A 21,771-nucleotide genomic window follows, 5' to 3' on the forward strand; every position below is an offset into this window, starting at 1 on the left:
AAAGTATCATGTGATGTTTTGATACATGCAAACAAGGTACAATGTTCAAATCAGATACTTACCTTCTCAAACATTTCTCGTTTGTTTATGATAAAAACACATGGGCTCTTTCCTTCTAGCTTGTTGAAATATATAGTAAGTAACTGTTATGAATACTCACCCTACTGTGGCACAGCATTCCAGAAAATGTTTGCTGTTGCTCTGCTTTGTTTATTCCTGCAGTGCAGGGACTGGACCCGGGACCTTTTGCACGCTGGGCAAGTGCTCTATCATGGAGCTACACCCACAGCTCACCAGAAAGATTTCTGGAAGGGGTGTGGGGATGGGCTGATCCCTCCCCTGAAAGGAACAAAGTTGAACTACCTCCTTCTGTTCTTTTTCAACTTGGTATCATTTATTTTTAACTCCCAAAGTCATGCATACTCTTTGTGAAAGATAAAAGAGTCAAACTGTACAGAGGCTTATAAAATAAGTGTAAAGTCCTCAGAGAACTGAGAACAGTTCTCTTTTTTTGACTTTCCAAAAGGATAAATGTGTTAATATATACTTTTGTTTCAAAATATGGAAATGTACATGTCCCTAGACGGACATGCAGCACAATGCCCTGTGGGCAGAGCAATGAAGGAGATTTTTATTTTCTTCTTGTTTGAGTGTTGAGATTCAATAGCTTACATGTGTATACCTAAAATGTTTGAGCTGAGAGACATGCGGTGATACTTCATAAACTAAACAGTGCATTTTAGGACAGTTCACGCCCAGTAAATTGGATAGTAAATACTAGTTTTTCTCTCCAAACTCACAGAATAGGGTTTGAAAGCCAGTTTGAATATCCAACTAATTACATGGGAATTACCAATAGGAAAAATATATACTTCCTCCCTCTACCAAAAACGTCAAGTAGGAAAGTACTTTTTCCTGACTCTACCCACGAAAGCACTGGTCTGATGCGACTTCCAGGGTGTCTCGTAGCAACTTCCAACCCAGCCCAGCTCTCACCGTCCCCGAGGCCCTCACCTGTGGTGTCCTCCTGCAGGCCAACGTCAAAAGCCAGCTTATCAGTTGAAGACCTCGAGGTGGAGAGGCAGCACAGATACTGAAACACAGAACCAGGAGTTGTCTGTCACTCAACATTGACAGTCACAGTGGAGTCCTGTTCTGACAAGTGATTTGATACGTGTCTGTCTCTGCTGATGAGCCTTTTTCTAAAAATGTGGATGCTTCTGCACAAAGCGCAGGCTTTTAAATGTCTGAGACAGAACAGCCCTAGCATAGCATTCATTAGGAGCAATATTCTAAAGGAAATGTGGTCTTCTTTCCCTCATAAAGACTAAGGAAATGTGCTCTCTCAGAACAAGAAGACAAGTGGCTGGGGATGTGTTTGTACATCTCTCACTTCATGTGATATTCATGATCCCCAGCAAGAGCACGACGTGATCTGACAGCGAGAACCCTCTCCCCAGCAGAAACTGGAAAACTACTTTTATCTTCTAGTTCTGTTTTCTCCTCCATTTTTTTTTTAACTCTCCGAAATCCATCCAGAATTGACTTTGGCATGCATCATGTAGGCTTTACTAAAATGAAGTCTGATCGTGCATGTAAGTGTGTGTGTTTCCTTAGGAATAATGGGACACTCTCCATACTATCATCGGCCCCCACCCTTAGGTTTTCCTAACTATATGTTCTTAGACATAAAAGTTTAGGATCATTTTTCAGGCTAACTCCCCTATCCCCACACTCCAACTTCAAACACCTTGTTAAGTGCTATAAGAATGCGGACACAAAGATGAATGTGGCATGAGCTTAAAGTACACCACCATCTGCACGAAGCAGGCTCACTGCCAACAACAACAGAAGCCTGCAAAGAGTATCCAGACACAATTCTGGGGATTGAGAAAGCCCAGGCCACTCTCCAGAAACTCTGGACAATTAATGCAAAGGCTATAAAATTCCTATTAGGGAACAGGGCCCATCCAGCTAAATGGCGCCCAGTGAGTGTATACAGGCAGGAGATGAACTGATTGGGAGAAGTCAGCACCATAGGGATGGGGCATCAACTTGACCTGGAGACTATGACTTGGCCTCTCAACTATGAAGCACTGGCTCTCGTGGTTACAGAAGAAGTTTCAAGGGTCCCCAAAACCTGTACTGGGTCAATACAGGATTGAAAGTCTAACCTGGAGACAGGCAGCTCACAGTGGTCCCTAAAGTTCACAGACTCAGATATAAACTGTGTGAAATGTCTGTTTTTATTATAGAAAAAGTAACAACTTTACAATACACAGACTTCCCAGACAAACAAGGCGATGCCTATGAAAGTTTTCTGTGATTTTCCTCAGCAATATCACAGTCCTCAGCACTGTGTTCCAAGCTTCACAGGAACACTGAGGAAGATGCTATAATTAACCTACTAACTTCATGAAGTTCCATGGAGGCATGGAGAGTAGTGCCTAGCACAGAGATGATCAAGCAAATTTATTGAAGGAATGAAAGAAATTTTCAGATGCAATTAGAACTTTAAGAGGCCCAGAAAAGCATCCCAGGCTGTGAGATGGCCAAATGCAATTGACCCCAGATCTCAGCACTGACAAACTGAGTAAACTCAACTCCGATATGCTGTTAATTCTGAAATGCAAAGTCTTCTTAAAACATTTATTATTTCACAGTGTGCATTTTGATTGCTCCTGAAGGTGGAGTGCTTCCCACAACATTTGAACATGTGAGCACTCTCCACCAATGAGTCATTTCTGTATGGGTGCCTAGTCTCCAGCCTCACTGTCAAACTGTACCACTGTATTCTGTATCTCACATGTCAAGCGGGGACTTCAAGAATAGTGCCAGGCAGCAACGACTAACAGGATACATTCCTTCTTTTATTTGCTGGTTTTAGAAAATTTTATCAAGAATGGCTTCAGAGTTTCATTGATTTGATAATGATATTTGTTATCATTGAGGAAATAATTGTCAATGCTGACTTTTCGTTAGGAACGAATAAAAGGTTTTATTACCTTTATCAGCACTTGTTGAGATTTTATTTGACCTTTCATGTGATGTAACACATTAATTAAATGATATTAGTAAATCATCATTAATATCACACTTATACTTTTCCTACACCTCTCTCTCTAGACATTTAAAATCAGGTTACTGCATCGACATCCATGACTGAAATCAACAGTGTGTGTGCTTGCTGAATCTTCACTTTTGAGGCAATATTTACTCTCCTGCAGAAGAAAAATTCACAAAATATGGAATTATCTCCTTTTTTAAGGGAATGATTTATTTTATATGTCCAGATATTGGACTATTGTATAACCACTAAAATTATACTGATGAAAAACTTAAATAACACGGAAATGTTCTTTTTATGATAACAGATAAAAAGTCGAAATATAAATTTATAGAGTAAAACATCAATTAGGTAAAAAATATTTTAAAAACTGAAAAAATTGAAATGTCTTTAAAATCACCAACAGTTTTCTCTTGGTATAATCAAAAGAATTTTTTTGCAACTTAAAAATATTATAGAATATTTGGGCTGGGGATGTGGCTCAAGCAGTAGCGTGCTCGCCTGGCGTGCGTGCAGCCCGGGTTCGATCCTCAGCACCACATACAAAACAAAGGTGTTGTGTCTGGCGAAAACTAAAAATAAATAAATAAATAAATATTAAAATTCTTTCTCTCTCTCTCCCTCCCTCTCTCTTTAAAAAAAATATTATAGAATAAATATGTATTGCTTTCATAATTTAATAAAGCTTTATAATGAATGAGATGAAGCTTTCATAAATTGTACATGTCTACATAAATCATTTATAAAGTACACAAAAACAAATATATATACACACATATATGGATATAAATGTGTGTGTACATGTGTGTGTGTATGTATGTGTACATGGCACATGCCTATAGTCCCAGCAACTGGGGAGGCTGAGGCAGAAGGATTGCAAGTTTGAGGGAAGCCTGGGCAACACAGCAAGAACCTGTCTCAAAAAGTACTGGGATGTATTTCAGTAGTAAAAGCCCCTGAAGTCAATACCCAGAGCCAATATACATGTGTGTGCGTGCACACATGTGTGTGCATGCGTGCATGTGTTACTTCAACGCAGAGGAAATAGAAAGTGAGAATTCTGTGCCTCACAGGTGTCTAATGGAAAGCTGGTTTAAAGAAGGAGCTGATGTGGAAAAAGAACACGGAGTCAAGAAGGAAAAGTAGTTTGTGGATAGACCCTGACATAGGAGTTCACAGATGGCATTTTTATCTTATCTTCTAAATGCGTATTTTAATCCTTTCATAAAGAAATGTCTTAAAACAAAATCAGAAAAGGGACATATTTCTTATTTGGTTCTTAGCGTGCTCTCCTCCTAAAACTATCAAAAGTGAGATATTAGAGATAGGAGTCCTATAAAGATAGAACAGAGGGAGCTTGAAGGCCATCTAAGCTAACCTTCATGTTACCAATGAGAAAAGCAAAATGGTACAAAGATACTAAAGAGGGTACACATCCAAGCTCACTAATACCATGGCTGAAGGGCGTTACCAACGTTTCCTGGCTCTGCATCCCAGCTGCACAGACAGGACCATGTGAAGGTGAAATCAAGCAGTCCACTCACCATGCCGCTGTAGGAATGGCGCAGCAGGATGGCATGCCCATAGAGGAGTGTCCTGTGGCCACCACCTTGAGCAGTCTGCATGGGAGAAGGAAGGGAGAGAAGAGAAACACACCGATCAGCAGACATAACTAATACAAAGCTCTTGCTCTTCTGATACCAAGAGAAAGACAGTAGGAAAGATCAAAGTAAAAATGCAAAGTGCTGTGGAAATATTTCTTAAACCTCTTAAACCGTAGAGGAAGCCTCTACAGCAGGCGGCACTTGCTCTGGCTCTTGAAGGGTCAACATGAGTCCAGTACCAAACCCTGCTCGTTCACAGAACGCTGATCTCCATTTCTCATGAAGCTGTGGTCCCTAATGGGCAGTGCCTTGCTTAGTGTCCAACACACCATGAGAACCTAGTGTAGTTCAAGCACGAATCTTCCCAAGACTCAGGGCTCCTCTCGTCACCCCAGCCTCAACACTTCTCATCCCTACAATCGCTCATAGGAAGAAGTCCAACTCTTACCTATGAAATAAAAAAGCACTTCTCAAATCTCAGCCTCTTGGAGGGCTCAGGGAACTCAGGCCCCTGGGCCTTACCCTGACATTCTGATTCAGGGGGCCTGGAGCCACCACAGATACATTTCAAGCCTATCAATGGTGTTGATGCTGTTGGTCCAGGACAAGCAGAGAACCCTTAGCATCACTCCTTTAGGTCTCAGCCCCAATCACCCTGTGCTTGAACACACCCGAATCCCCTCCCCTCCATGCTACTCTGTTCTGGGACAGAGCCTTCCCTCTTCCCAGCCTCTTCTGAGCTATGCATTTAGACTTGAGTTAGAGGCTACCTACTACATAAAACCTTAACCTCTTTCTGCAAAGTGAGCCCCTCCCTTTGTCCTCCTGCAGGTTGAGCCTCATCGGTCTGCTCTGCAAGTACCTTCCTCCCCTTGACCAGAGTGAACTCCTCAAGGAAAATGACCTCGTTTCACCCACAGTTGCCAGCAAAATATAAGGCTGCAGTAAGCGCTCAACAAACACCTGTTGAATAAAAACTGGATGCAAGAAGCCCCATTTCAGGCTCCATGAGGAGTGGGCAGAAGGGCACCCTGGCTCAAAAAATGATTATAATGGTCTGGAGGAGCATGAATCTTCCCCCAAATGAGGAGGGATCATGGGTTTGCAGTGGGAAACTAAAAGAAATTTGAAAGGAGATCAGGGTGAGATCACAGAAGGTATAGACTTGCATGTCAAGAAGTACATATTCCTTTCTGTGGGAGTCTGTAAGGACTTGAAGGACAAGAGTAATGATACTGAAAAGTAGTATAGGAGAAAGGACTCCAATACTCCATTCTTTTATTCCTTATTTTCAAAAAATATATCCCCTCCCTTTTGTTCCAAATAATCCCTTAAAAATCATTTTATTCATGTTATGCCTGAAAAACCCAAAACCATTCTCAAAACAGACGTTAGCAGATATTTAGTAGTCAAAAGGAGAAATCTACTTTGAAAATTATACTCCTTTACAGAATGAGGCTGTCTTGAGAGTGTACTTATTTTTTTCTGTAATCCATTTGACTGTGGCCGGGAGCAAATTTTTTCACACTAATATTATATATAGTCTACTACTAGTTTCTCCAGTAAGTAGTATTACACAAAAGAAATGCTCTTTCCTGCTCATTCAAAAAAAAATTTACAGGGTGTGTACTCTAGGAGAGGTTCAGGTTCTGGTGTCAAAAAGCTATTTCATAACAAGCCCCCAGTCTCCTTTCCTTTGCCTTGCAAATCAAAGTTTTCTTAGAAAACTCAAATTACTCATTTATCAATTATTATTTACACAATCCCCTGCAATCGCCTTCAAAATACTTGCACACTAGCAGCAAGAAGAAAGAAGCAAAAGAGCCCGGACTGTATCGTGTGTGTATGTCTTAGCTCCCCCACTGTAAGGCAGGTTAAGCCCTCTTAGCGCAAGTATTATCTGGAATTACATGTCTTTAGAGCACTTTTTCAAAACTGTCAGAGGCCCTCTCTGTTCCCCAAGACGCTACTGGGTGCTTACAGCACCTGGATTCCCCCCTGCATCAGTAATAGCTAGTGAGCTACCACCAGCCTTCTCCCTGACCCTCCAGAAAGCCAGGAGCCTGCTGTCAGCTCTGGGGGAATCTGTCTCTTGGACCTGATGAGGCTCCTCTAAGAGACTGTTGTTCTCTTGGTGAAGGGAATGCTACTACCATTTCCAAACACCTCCCAGTAACTCGAGTATTTCTGGCATAGGAGAGGCAAGCATCATTTCAAAAAGTAGTAAATAAAATTTGACTTTTTAAAAACATCAGTTTTCAGCAAAAATTGGCTTTTCTGGCTTATGTGTATTTTTGGTCTCATGCCCCCCGAGATGATCAATGGTGTTAATATAAAAGTGTATAGCAAACTCTTGAAACATAGGTAAATAAAAAAGTACAAACCTTCAAACAAAGTCTAAGCAACATTGCTGTATGTATCCTAAACAAATCTTGCCTCAAATCCTTCACAAGTTATTTTAATACCCACTGTGTGTTTTCTGACATTCCTATACTTTGATTCACAGATTCTTGTCCAAAATGTCCAATCAGGTAATGGAATGTGATGATCCTTATTATCCAAAGTATAGGTATGAAGACATGAATTGGTGTGAATATACTGTGTATACAACCAGAGATTTGAAAAATTGTGCTCTATATGTGTAATAAGAATTGTGATGCATTCCACTGTCATATATAAACACTAAAAAATAAAAATGAATAAATTATACATTCATTTTCTATTCTTGTAAAAGGTTAAAAAATTTAGCATGGATATTTAACTTTGAATTAACTAATTATGTGTAAAATGGATTAATTATCACCTGCCTTTTGTAAAATACATGAATCTTACATTGGAAAAGAAAAACGTCCAATCAGGGAACCATCATTGTAAGTAAAAGCTTTGATGTAAATACTCCTACATGGACATTTATTTAGAGTAACAATCAATCATGGACCATAATTTACTTGTCTATTGTTATTCTTTGTTGAGAGGGAGACAATTTGGGTTGTTGTAGCAACATTTGAGGTATTGCACCAGGGCAGAACCATAAAACAGAATAATAATGATGGAGATGCACCAAAGAGATTTATACACACATGAAAATCACTGGCTCAGTGTTTTATTCTTTCATAATTGGGGAACTTGGCTCAGTATTGTTTAAATGTTTGTGATATATACCAGCTTATAAACCTCTTGAATTATTTTTTATTAAAGCCATGTATTTCATTAACAATATAACATGTCATCATTTTAAGGTTTTCTGTTTTTGTGACCATATTGCTTGTACAAAAATGCTATGCTAATCAATGAAGGACATTTGTCAAAATTCCAGGTCCTTACTATATAAATTTTTAAAAAATAAGTCAGAGTCTACAGGAGAACTTTCCCATGGCCTTGACATCTATGATGTCACATGCCGTTTTAGAAGTTCAACACTAGAATCTAAAAAGGAGTTTACTTACTTCAAGCAATAAGGAGACATATCCTCAATATTAGAAATTATAGACAATAAAAGAAATGTATAGTAATAGGAGCCCTTTCAGAGTGCTTAGATCCCAAATGAAGGTGCTTTTAAGTGCACCTTTAAATACAAATAGTAATGCTTGGAAAATAGAAAAGTTAGTAATTCTAGGGAGAATAACAGAAATATCTCTCAGAGGAGGGTGGGTCCCCAGCTGAAGGAGACTCTCAAACAATTCTGCCACCCTTAAGCAGTCAATCAATTGTAACAATTAATGAGAAATGGGGCTTCACGACAAAACCGAACTACCCGATGAAGCTAGGGGACCACCAGCAGGATGGCCATGTGGCACTGAAGAGCTTGTCTTGCGCTGGTGTCTTTCACTTGGGTCTCCAAGGGAGGAGACCAAGCTTAGGGCAGGACCGACACCTCTCTGCTCAGCACCAACAATCAGGAAGGGGATCTGACAAGAAAGCATCCAGCTGGTTCTGAGCAGCTCAACCACACCTTCCAGGTGTGGGTCTCAAAGCGCACATGGTGTGAGCAGAAGAGCACTTGGTGCCCTCTCCTGCCAAGTGGCTCCAATCACTCCAGTTGCATGCAGATGCCTCTCCTGGTCAATTCCTGACCTTTCCAGGTCATCCAAGTCAGGTACGAAAACAAGCCATTCACTCTTAGGCCCAGAGTTAACAGCCGTCAAAGCCTCAATGAATTACTTTAGGAATAATGCCCGTTTTCAGCGTAGTCTACCTCATCTTTCTAGTCTCACCAAAGATAACTGTTCCAAGACAACCATTCCTTCACCTGTGGCCAACAGGAGGCCAAGAGGGTACTGGAGCGGGTGTAGGGTAGGGGTGAGATAATAAAATAGACACAGTAGATGCAGATTAGCAAGCAAAATAGTTTTTTTTCAGACCCAATTTCATGATTAATATTTAAAGGAAGAGGATCTATCCACATTTGCTGCTGCTTATAATATGTTTTCCATCCAAATTCCTTGGTCTTGATGCACCTAGTTTAGCAGGTAACACCCCCTCCTTAATAATGTAATGATAATATTTTCCACTGAAAAATAAGAGCGGAGGTTATTGGAAGTCTAGAAGATGCTCCATGTCTTTGTTGATAGAAGGCTTCTGTCATTTCACCCCAACTGTCAAATTCCCTGTAGATGATCAGGTCCACTTGGGGTAGCCCACGATGCACCAGATCCAGATATCGGAGAAACCTGAACGACAGGCTTCTTTTTCTACAAAGCCGCCTTTCCAGCACATGTCCAGAGTTTTGATGACACTTCTCCTAGCTTATATCTTTCCTAAATGACGTTCTTTTGAGATTATAAATTAATCCTTTATTAACTCAATACAAATAAATGTCTTTACTGTTTCTAAGCTTTTAGTATAAAACTTAAGTCCCACAAATACTACAGGAGAAATGTGGTAGGCATATAAAAAGAAAACAAACTTCCAACCATACATCACCAAGTGACTAGATTCTGCTCTATCCTTCCCTGGCATCTTCCTTCAATGACAAGACCATGGAATTTAGTCTTTTCATTTTTCGCCTTCTAAAATCTTTTTTCTAGGGGCTGGGGCTGGGGCTGGGGTTCAGTGTCAGAGCACTTGCCTGGCATGTGTGAGGCACCACATACAAATAAATAGAAAATAAAGGTACATCAATAACTAAAAACTATTTTTATTTGATTAATTTTAATTGATAAATCAAAAGGGGCTGAAATAATCTTAGTTCTGGAGTAAGCAACAGCAATTTCTTGGTGCCTTGTCAATCCCAGGCTGAACCTTCTATAAGAACAGCTATTAAGAAGTTGATTTAATGGAAGAAATTCCCAATGTTGACTAATTAAATTTAACATGTTGTAGTATGATTCAAAAATGTCAAATGTTGAAGTTGCTAAATATGAACAAGTGATTTATTTTTTATATTTAAAAATTCCAAAGTTTAATTTTTAAAAATCTTACAAATGTAAAGAAAAATGTCATAAGTTAAAAAAATAAAGCAAATATGTACAACCATACTGAACACATACTGTTAGTATTACATATATAGCATATGAGCCAAATTCTTACCTTCATCATGAATTTCTGTAAGGACATAAGGAAAAGAGAAAAAAATAGTAAGTACGTATTATTTCAAATGCTTGTTTGAAAACATCTCATTTACCAAGACTCCATTTTTCTAAATGAAGCCATGTGAACAATAAAAATAAATAAATTTCATTGTTTTGCAACAAAACTTAGTATCAACTACATGCTAGAGGAAAGCTGCAGCAAGCAAAACTCTTAAAAGTGTTTTTACATTAGTTCTTCCATTTTCTGTGAAAACATGCCACTTGACTGAAATGCATTATTCAATTGACAAGATATCTAAGCACCAAGAAAGAGATATAATCTTAATTTACCCTCTGAAAATACTTAATAAATAAACCTTTTGTTTTATTCTTTGCATATAAATGCAGTGATATAAATAGCAACACAACTAACTTTGGTAAAAAACAGATTAGAAGCAGGTAAGGTGTATTTAAACTACTGTGCTGCAATGAGCTGAGCACCCTTCATGCAAAACAGGCAGCAATTCCATCCACAGGACATGGGAGGGAACCTAAAAGAGGATCACAGAAATGTTCCTTTCTTTCCCTTAAAATGACACTCTCCTCTCATGCATTAGAAGAGTTCTTTTTTCTCTATAAAACATTAAGTGTATACATCCTCCTTCATTTTTCACTAGAGTCCCTCAAGTTTCCTGGACTTATTGCTGGAAAGATACAGAAATAAAAGAGGAGGGAAAATAATGCCACATTTCCAAACTAACTCTAGCCTTTGGAACATAATGGGAATCCCAGAGCAAAAGGACATACATCTCCACGTTAGTTTCAAAGAAATCAGCACAAGAAAGATTCCTAATATACATAATGATAGATATTACACTATTTCCCTGAAAATTACAGACAAGTAATACCTATGGAAATTCCTTCGAGACTGATGATTTTTATTATAAAGGACAACCGTAAAGAACCTTCTCACTCAGTTTTTAAAAGATAGCCTGTTCAATTACATATTTTGTAACTGATATTAATGATGAATGACATCAGGAAATTTATTTTCCATGTCAAAACTGACTAATCAAAAGCCTATGTGATTCTCTAATAATGGAAATATAATTAAATTCAGAATTGGGAAAAAGCATTTTTAAACCTTAATTCAAAGAAACACAAAATCCAACATACATGGTATATCACATATTTCTTCATGAGATTTTTTAATTGAGTGAGATTTGGGGTATTTTTCTTTAAAACATGCTCTCAGTCTGATTTTGACAGTTAAAATTAGAAAAAGAATGATCAGTAGAATAACTGAGGCCTGCTCCTCAAAATTTCTAAGTAGTGTTTGCAGAAAAAATAAAGGAGAAAATCTGCATATGCAGTAAGATGGAATGAATAATGCAAATTAGCAAAGCTAAAATATCCATCTGTACATATACATATAATTTCTAAAAGATAACCAAGAGCATGGAAGATTATTTGCAACAGTATTAACATTAACTTTTTGTGCAAATCTCTAATTGGTCAATTTGGCTTAAGTTCCAGATATCAAAGTTAGAGCATTATGAGATTTTCCAAAGAGATTGTTCAAGGGCAAAGAATAAAGCAAAGTCCATTAAAACAAGGAGGATGAATATATTATTTTAATCTCAATGTAAACACTGCCTAAAGATGATGAGAAGCATCAAACAAGAAAAGAATAACCATGAAACACTCTTTCAAAGTAAATGACATCATGAGGAGAGAAAAGAAACTCAGAATAATCAACAGTGAAGAAAGTAGACTCTTCAGGTGTAGAGAATATCACTTTCTGGTTTGCAATAAATTAATTCGACTCATTTCACTAGGGAAGAGCTAAAATCTCATTAGGTAAACTGGAGCAGGGGTGATGACAGCTTGAGTTCTGACCTGCTTTTTGCCTTAGAAGAAATTTTTGGATGATGATCAATTTGCAGAGAAACACAAAGTAGGGGCAGGGGGTGGGGGGTTCTTTAGGGTAAAAGTACAAGTAACAGTAACTCAGGGTCCAAGGCTGTTTAATTACTGCAGAACTGACAGGTCAAATGAAGCTCCAAATATGATCATGAGCCAGGGGCAAAACCACCCATGCAGCACCTTAACACGAAAACCAGGAGAAGAAACTACTAATGGTACATCTTAACACCAACAGAGAATTGGGAGTCAAGTCGATGGCAAAAAGCAGAACTGTCCTTGGTATATAAGCTCACTCAGTACAGATCTAAAAGACCCAAGGCATCTTCTTAGCAAATACAAAGAGTTAAGAGCAGAAAAGCAAGTTGAACAGCAATATTTGACCCTGAACTTTACTGACAAATATTAGACACTTATAAGATGAACAATTAGATTCAATCCCTTAACAGTGCAAAGAAATAAACAATATAGCAAAGGTCCTCTACCAAATGATACCTTTCAGTGTGACCTTGATCTTGTTTTTTAAGCCAGTATTTCAGTTTAATGAAATGAAACACAAAATACTTTTACATAAGGATCTATGTGAGAACTTTTAAATAAGCTTTAGCTAAAATAGCACCTCAAAAAGTATAGAGATGAGGAATTAGCAACAAAGTAACAAACAGTAGGGGTCACTAAAAGGAATTACCAAGTGCTGTAATCAGAGAATAGGTCAAAACATAGTGCAGGTCCTCTCTAATATGAACTTCCACCCAAAGGTGGCGTGTGGGGCTCTGCTCACCGAACGTCAAAGATAAGCCTTTCTGCTCTCCTAGTTCCAGGTAGGTAGGGTGCTAGGAGACGTTAGGAGCCTCATAGCCCTCCAACTGCCAACTCTTTTATGAGTGAGAAAGCAATCTGTTGCTTCACTATGTTGAGAGAATGAGAAGTTGTTGAAACACCAAATACTTGGGTTTATAGGTGGTGATGTTTAATTACGGATACTCCCAGTAATTGTAGGAGACAAAAGATCTAGCATGAACAATCCCAAGTTCTAAACATATATCAATATACACTAATAGATATGTAGTTATATATTTGTGAAACTATTACCCTTATGATGATGATATCCTATGTCAGTGTTTAACTTCCTATGGTTCCCCCACTGAAAATATCCAAGACTGGACTGATGAGACAGACTTAGTGACTGCACATTCACAAACTATCAGGACAGGACTTAGCTTTCAATATAGGGCCAGGGTTGGGGCTCAATAACAGAGCACTTGCCTCGCACGTAAGAGACACTGGGTTCCATCTTTAGCACCACATAAAAATAAATAAAATAAAGGTATTGTGTCCATCTACAACTAAAGAAAAAAAATTTTTTTTAAGTAATACACAGGGCCAGGGTTGTGGCTCGGTGTCTAGTAGAGTGCTTGCCTATCAAGCATGAGGCACTGGGTTCGATCCCCAGCACCATATAAAAAAAATAAAGGCATTATGTCGATCTAAAACTAAATAAATAAATAAAAAGAAGTACTTATACATATAATTCCTATAGAAATGTTCTCATGCCACTCATGTTGATGGCTCCTATGAACATGGTCTTGTGTCACTGGCATCTGGTTGAACATGCACGTAGATATGTTTAAAAAGAACATTATATATCTTTGGCAGATTTGTGGCAAATGTTCTTTTTCAACCTTTCAATCACTCTACAGACAGCTTGTAAATGGACCATTTTTCCTTTGGGGTGTAATGGATTTCTCCTTCCTTCCCTCCCTCCCTCTCCCTCCCCCCTCTCCCTCCCCCGCTCTCCTCTCCCCCTCCCACCCTCCCCCTCTCACCCCACACACAATCTAGTCCTTCTTTAGAAGGATAAAGGAAAATAAATGATTCTGAAAGCTACTCTAAGTCCTGACATTCTATCTCTGTGACAAATGTTTATGTATCACAGAGCTCATAAACAAGGCTCTTCTTTACCAAGCTTGCCTCAAAAGAGAATTTCCCTAAGTTAAAAACAAAGTGAGCTCTGCAGAGGATAGTAGATAATAATGACCTCAAGATACCTGAAGCCTGCCCTATATGTATACAAATAAAAAGTCATCTGTATCAGCATTTAGAAGATTCTGTATTTTCTTCCAAACCACTTTAAACATGAATGCACTTCCATTTTTTGGTAACATGAAAGCATTTCAAAAACCCTCACATAATAATAGCTGTGTGTAAAAATGCATGTTTTAAAATAATTACTGTGTTGGGAACATTTGAATTGATTACATATCTTAACAATTACAACATCAAGATATTTCTCTTAAAAAATAAAAGTATAAGACATCATTTGGTTATAAACAAGGTTTTATATACAGCAATTTCCCAGGCTGTTTCATTCTTTTACTATCCCCAACCATGACCCGAAATCCTAGGCCTCTGTATTGCAAACCAGTGGCATCACTTAGGGAGGGGCTGGGGAGAACAGCCAGAAAGATCAGTTAATTACCTTCTAAGCAGGACTCAGATTCTCTTTTAAAGTATGAAAAGCAGTATTTCATCTCTCAGTGAGTTTTTGTTTAAGCACAGGTGCACAGATGCCCCAAAGAGACACTGAGGAAGAGGAAGAGGATGAGACTGAGGGAGGAAGGGAATGAGGGATGGAGAAAGAGGGAGAGAGAAGATGAGGGAGGGGCAGAGGCATAGAGATTTATTGGCCTTTGACAAAGCTATCCAGAATAGCACTATCAGAAAATTGATCAAGAAGTCATTTCAATTTCCATATATATTTAAGTTTATGAAGTTCCTAAAGGTCTTGATCTGCGGTTGTTCAACATAGTCCACACAAGTAAATTTAACACCTGTCCCAGAACAAAAAAATGGCAAATACTAGTGCAATGCTATAACACCCATCAAGGACACCAAGGGCAGTGGCTGGGGATCCACCCGCAGACCCTACCTCATCTGCTGCTCCTAGCTGACAACCTACCTCTGAGCTGTCAGCAGCTTGAGTGTCTTGAAGAGAGCTGCTGGTGGGCCAAGAATCCTCCTGCCCTCCCGAGATTTCCATCACCCCTTGCCCAGTGAAAGTGTCTTCAGGGGCAGGGCATGGAATAATTAGAGATAGAGAGAGGCTGGAGGCTCCCACTGCTGGCACAGGCTGCTGCTGGGGAGCCAATGCCAACAAGCCCTAATGTGGGAGGCCCTGGAGAGAGCCAACCTGGGATGTTCCTAGGATACCAAGAGCTCTTGGGAGGAAGAAGCGAGAAGACGAGCATTTGCCTGTAGCTCCAGAACTGCAGGCCAGGCATTCCAGTGACAAGTAGTTCCCCCGGACACCTGCGCAGTACCTGCGGAGGAAGACAGCTTTGAATACCTGGCTAGCCCCATATATGAATGACACTGTGGCCAGAAGAGTGCTTTCCTAGGAGCCAACCTCCTCATTGCTCCTTCCTACTGCATCTGAAGAGGGCAGAAGCCTGGCACAGAGTGGAGGCTTGTGGCACCTGGCAGGGGAGGTGAGAAGCCACTTCCCACAGGTCTTGCCTCCAGACCTCCTCACTGGAGCACCTGAGCTGTCCCAGTGGGCTTCACTTGCATGGGATGGAGCATTGTGATCACTCAAGTAAGACTTGTGTGCCCTGAGACCACTGTGGGGTGTTTCACTCTCTGAATATGAGAAAGGTTGTGGTACCTGCTTCAGCATAACCCAAGGGACAGACCAGATTGTTGCCCTTCCAGGTCAGGCTGCTATAGGACAATTTCAAGCTTCTACCTGGACAAAGCCTAAGGTTCGAACAGACCCTCAAAGGGAGCAGTAGCTCCCATCTGCAATTTATTAACACCTGTCTATAGAATGTGCATCAGTGTTCTGAGACAGACCTGGCAGAGCTTCTGGTTTTATGGTATGTAAATGAACAGACATTTCAGCATCACTGTGTTTTATCACCGATATGACGGTAATATTTAAGAATAAAAAAGGATTCTAATCACGTAGAGGAGGAGATTCTGGCCCACAAAGGTTGGCCTACATAAGGCTACAACACAGGGCACTGGCAAAGCTCAGCCTGGTGATGTCAGCTCAATGATATCTCCATCACCTTCTTAGAACTAGAAGGTCCTCCCTAATGAAAAACTTACAAATCAACTTAATAAAATTAAATTTTAAGATGAGAGATTATTACGGAAATAAGAGGGAAAAACAACAGTGAAACAGATCAATAACTGGTGCGGAGAGGAACAAACAGGAGTAACCTCGTGCAGTGATAGTCGTGTCACGATTTGCCTGTAGGTTCCATTTCCAGGAGAACATAAAGTGACTTGAGTGGTTCATCAAGAAACACTGCCCCAGATCCAGCACAGAAACACACAGTGGAAGGGACCAGATGGAGAGAGACAAAGGTGCTTTAGGATGCTGGGCTCAAGGTACGCACCATACACAGGTGGCACAGCTCATCTTAGGGGAAAGGGGCTTTCATTACCAAGACAACAATGAAGAACAGTGTGGATCAGAATCTTAACTCTAGACTCAGAGGAAAGTACAGAACTTCACAAAGAAAGAGCTGAGGAAAGCAGTAGTAGCTTAGTGCTGAAGGAACAGAACGATCCTTAGGAAGATAGCATAAAAGAGGCAGTTCTCAAAGATCAATCTGGTACCACTGCCACGGAAAAGGTAAATTTAAAAGCAAAAGTTCCTAACCATAAAGGGCTGAAAGATGGGACACAAAGAATTGCAGAAAGCAAGGTGGCCATGAAGTTGTTTAGGGATGACAAGGCCCTGGAGGGCCATTGAGAAGTAGGAAGACCCTGCAAACAAGAGAACTGGGTTCCTAGGACCAGAGGGCACAAAAAGCAAACACTCAGCCATCAGCTCAGCCAGCCTCCAAGGAGCCAGGTCTGACATCACAGAACAGACTCCGGCCAGTAGGAGCCTAGCTGCTTGGCACTCTTGGTGGGAAGTGGGGCGGGGACAAGAGCCCCATGAGACACTAACCTCTAGAACGTTGGGTGGGGGAGCCAGGAGAGACTGACTCACCCAGCTTCTCCTAGCAGAGGAGGACACTGACACTCAGGGCAGTAACGTCACTTGCTCACGTCACACACCTTGACCACAGGGCTCCGAGACGCAGCCTCCGAAGTCCCAGCTGCATTTTCCACAGGACACAGCTCTCACCTTCACTTGTTAATATTACAGAAATATACTGAGCTTCCTTTTTCTGTAGTACAGGGGACAATTTAAGAGCTAAGCCAGATTGAGATTAAGCAGCCAAGTCTTTGGCAAAAGACAGTGTTAATAACGAAACCTTTCGTGTTGGACAGAAAATACATAGACCCTCATGTAAGTAAAGCCAATCCTACACGCACTTTGTAGCTCTGTGGATGCACAGTGTGTTCACAGAACCCATCTCCCATGAAGCAAAACCTGAAGCAAGTCAGGGCCTGACAGCACCCCTGGGAAGGGTCTGCTCACCAGAGCAGGTAGTGCGAACAGACGGAACAAGCCACACTGGAAGCAAAATAAAAGGGTTAGAGGCAACAGCAGACATGCACTTTCCATCCCAGCTCCTTTGTAAATACAGGAAACACATACCCATTTTTCCACATCAACTTGCTGTGGAAAGAAAAAGCCAAAATAAATTTTTAAAAAACAAACAACAAACAAGTAAATACCTAGCAGTGTTGAACTACTGTCATTTAAATCAAATGAAATGTGGTCCCTGCACCAAAATCTACTTCCAAGTCTAAGAAACTGTATTCATACTTCTAATTAACATTTAATCTCATCAGAAAGAAAAAGCTCAATGTAGCCATCAGAATATCAGTAGGCATTAGGCAGCAACTACAATAGATACATGAAATAATGATTCTCTAATGTTCAAAAACAAAAATGAACATTTATCCACTTCTCAAACATTCCAGGCCTCCTGCTTCAGTAGCAACTAAAAAAAAAAGTTAACTAAAAAAAAAAAAATCAATTTGGAGACAAAGCATCTAACTATAATTTCTCTTATGACATTTAAAGTAAAATTCCTCTTACCTCATTCTTTTGAGGATTACATAAAATTGCCCATTATAAGAAAAAGGCATGTTTTGTCAAATCACTCCAACATCATATGGGAATGAAATTATTTTTAAAGTTTTATTTAGTGATAAATGTTTTGGTCACGTAATTATGTGATTTTTCTGAAACATAAGTGACCACAATTACATCCAAAGTTTAAATAGAACAAAGACCGCTACAGCATCCCAGGATTCAGAGCAAATCAATTGGAATAGAAAATTCTGTCACTGAGGGACAGTCTCAGTCTTAAAGTTTCCATAATTTGCGGCTTCTGTAGAATGTGTGGTTCGTGTCCTGTGAGAATTGAGATTTATTTCAGATTTTTCATGCCTAAGTTAAATTGTAATTTTTTTCCTTAGAAAATTCATTAACAAGTAAGAGGCAAAAGCTACTGAGAGGGAAATCTTGGGCTAAAACTAGAAACTTCCATTCCTAGGAAGTGAATTCCTGGGAGGCCACATTCATTTACATTATAAAAAGATATTAAGGATATCAATCTAAATAAACAGGAAGATTTTTTTAAGCCATGGTGAAATGCAATAGGTTACATGCAAGATTATTTTGGCTTCTTTTGTAGTTTATTTAGTCTTCAGAAAAACCTGTTCTAAACTTACTCCTCTCCTCTGCATTTTAAAAACACACAGGTTTTACTGAAGAAGGAACACTACTGGAGGGAAAGGCCTGGTTTTCAGTGGGCAGTTTTCATTGTCATGGAAAGTTCCAGTTTTCACTCGAATATTAACCCATTCAAGTAATGAGTCCATTTCCCAAGCCCTGGGGGAAAAGGCAGTAGAGCAGCTTATCCAGTACAGTACAGGTGTCCTGTGCTTTTCCATCCTCAAAGGACAAGCGCTTACATTTATGTTCTTCCAAGGAAAACCGTTCAAGAAAGTTGTGAAATGATTTCCTTTCCATATTTTTCAGGAAAAGAGAATATGACATAGCTTTAGTGACAGTGATAATTATCAGAAAACAACTCATGCCATCACGTTCATTTCTACACATTCAACATGTCAACACAAAGACAGGCACTGTGGAATGAACAAAAAAACTTGTCACCAGGGTCATTATTAACTATCACCAGCAATGGAAGCATTTTAATGACGTATATTACAGAAGAGAAACATAACACTTTAGAAAGCAAGGATGAGTAGTAATGACATAACAGGTCCCAGAGAGATGCCTAGCAACAGCATGGGCTGGGGTGTATTATCAGCTAGACACACAGACGAGACAAACGTTCCAGGGTTCAGAGACTGACTGAAGGACAACAGAGGTGTAACTGCACATAAGCAAAGCAGAGCAATTTCATGACACATCCTCCTATTGCTGTTAACAAGGTTCATTTGATTAAATCCCTGCAAATGGTGAGGAGAAGAGCCATTTATATGGAACCAATCAAGGAAGAGAAATATTAAACTCACAATGAACTTGACTTCACAATGAACTTAATTTTAGAATTATTACCAAATCCACAAAACATAAAACAAATGAACATTTTCCCAGTAACTTATTATCTAACTATGTGGGGTTTTTAAGAAATACAGCAATTCCATTACTTAAGCAAATATAAATATTTTTATATCTGTAGGAAATTATATTAAATGACTTCTTATATTAACACTAATAAAAAAGGCAACTTCATTTTTAAAATAAAAACAATATTTCCCTTAAAGGAAACAATAGTAATTTAAATGTTAACTTGATTAAGCAGAGGACATGAGAATTCAATACAATAGTAATTATTTATGGATTGTAGTTTATAGTTCTAAATTATATAATATAAAAGTTAATTCATAATCATTTATTTTGCATTCATATTTTAATTAAAAATTTAGAACACATAAACATGAATTATTCTATAACTTTAAAAAAGTTTTGTTGCTCCTTCCAAATAACTTTATTTTACTATTTAAGACAGTAATGATAATTTCATTATCATCAAATCTATATATCACATATTAAATACTTACAATAGTTATCCATGGGTAATATGTGCCAAGGCCCCCAGTATATGCCTAACACCCCAGAAAATACTAAATAATTACTGTTTTTCCCCTATATTCCCTGTAACATTGCTACATAATACTAGTGTTAATGTGTCCTTCTGTATTTTATGCCTTGTGCCTCTTTTGCATATTAGCTTTGCACTCTGGGGCCATTATTAAGTAAAGTGAGGGCTAGCTGAACAGAAGTATCATGAGAGTCCATCTAATAACGAAGGTGGCCTTTCAATAACTATCAGGAGCGGAGCATAGACAGTATGGACATGCTGGATAAAAGAACAATTCATTTCTTAGACGGAACAGAGCAGGATGGTATGAGATTTTACCATGATACTCACAGAATTTAAAACTTACAAATTGTTTATTTCTGGCATTTTTTTCACTTAATATTTGTGAATTGTAGTTGACCACAGACAACTAAAACCACAGAAAGTAAAACCACAGATGAGAGGATAACTATACCGTGTGCCAGTCTTTGAACTGCACAACTCATGATTTTGTTATCTACATTTCACATGTAAGGAAGCCAATGAAATGCAAAGGTGTTACAAATCTTCCATAACAGAAAGTCACGTGTTACTAAATGGTGGAGATGAACTTGCAGTTGAATATCTATCTAACTCAATGGTCACAAACTCAAGGTGTAACACTCTTTTCTCTTTTGTTTCATACTTTTAATCTGTGTTGAATTCAGAATTGCCAAACAGCTGATTTCTTATGATAGGTACCACCTAATAGAATGTGTTCACAAAAACATAACATCAAGAGAATAGCACAACACACTAGAGATTCTCACAACATCAGGTACATGAGCTCTAGTTGTTCCACTAACGATGCTGTTTTTATGTACATAAACATTTTAAGATAGTTATAAGAACAAGATATCAACTGTGAATTTACAGTTTTTGGTACTAACATATGATACAAGAAAAAAATATTTGATGAATGCCTATGATACATTCCCATTGTAATTTTTTTAAACAGAAAATCAAACAAACTTTATAAATAACTACACATCATACCTGTTATTTAATATTAAAAATGGGGGGAGAGGGGTAAGAATTGAAAATTCTGTGTTCCAGGGGACTCAAAATATAATGAAGTCATTTAGAAATTTTTAAATTCTGATTTGAAAGGGCTACATTTTCACTGAACATAATAGGCACACAAAGATATAAAAATTATGAGTGCATTGCTCGTTAAAATTTTACTAATAAGCCCATGCAATCAGCATCCAAATCTAAAAACAGAACAGAACTCATGATCCAGAAACCGCCATCACATTCTCCCCCAAGGTGACTGTGATTCTATCCCCCGCCAAGGTGACTGATTCCATCCCTCCCACCCCAACTTGTTTTGCATTTATTGATTTTTGGATAAAAGACTACACTCTTGTATTTAGCTTCCTTAAAAGATTGTTAAGTTTGTGAAATTATTAAAAGTTATTTCTTACTTGCAGAGTATCCCATTGTATGAATACATCCCAACTTATTTATCCATTTAAATGTTGATAAATATTCAGGTTGACTCTTGAGGGTATGACAGATCATTTTGTGAAGAACTCCACCATTTTGGTGAACACTTGGATACATTTCCACTGGGTATGCATGAAGAGTGGAATTACTGGGTT

General features: G+C 38.8%; 1 protein-coding gene across 1 annotated transcript in view; it reads right to left on the reverse strand.

Moving 5' to 3' along the window:
* The window catches only part of Ryr2 (ryanodine receptor 2), a 588,770-nt gene that overhangs the window by 337,037 nt on the left and 229,962 nt on the right, over nt 1-21,771 (reverse strand). The window contains exons 4-7 of the mRNA XM_077802933.1: nt 17,665-17,685; nt 10,201-10,215; nt 4,612-4,686; nt 1,015-1,093 (exon numbers count right to left, since the gene is read on the reverse strand). Of these exons, the coding sequence (XP_077659059.1) occupies nt 1,015-1,093; nt 4,612-4,686; nt 10,201-10,215; nt 17,665-17,685 (190 nt within the window). The remainder of the gene's footprint in view (nt 1-1,014; nt 1,094-4,611; nt 4,687-10,200; nt 10,216-17,664; nt 17,686-21,771) is intronic.

This window comes from Urocitellus parryii, chromosome 9 (assembly GCF_045843805.1).
Source record: "Urocitellus parryii isolate mUroPar1 chromosome 9, mUroPar1.hap1, whole genome shotgun sequence".
Lineage (NCBI taxonomy): Eukaryota > Metazoa > Chordata > Mammalia > Rodentia > Sciuridae > Urocitellus > Urocitellus parryii.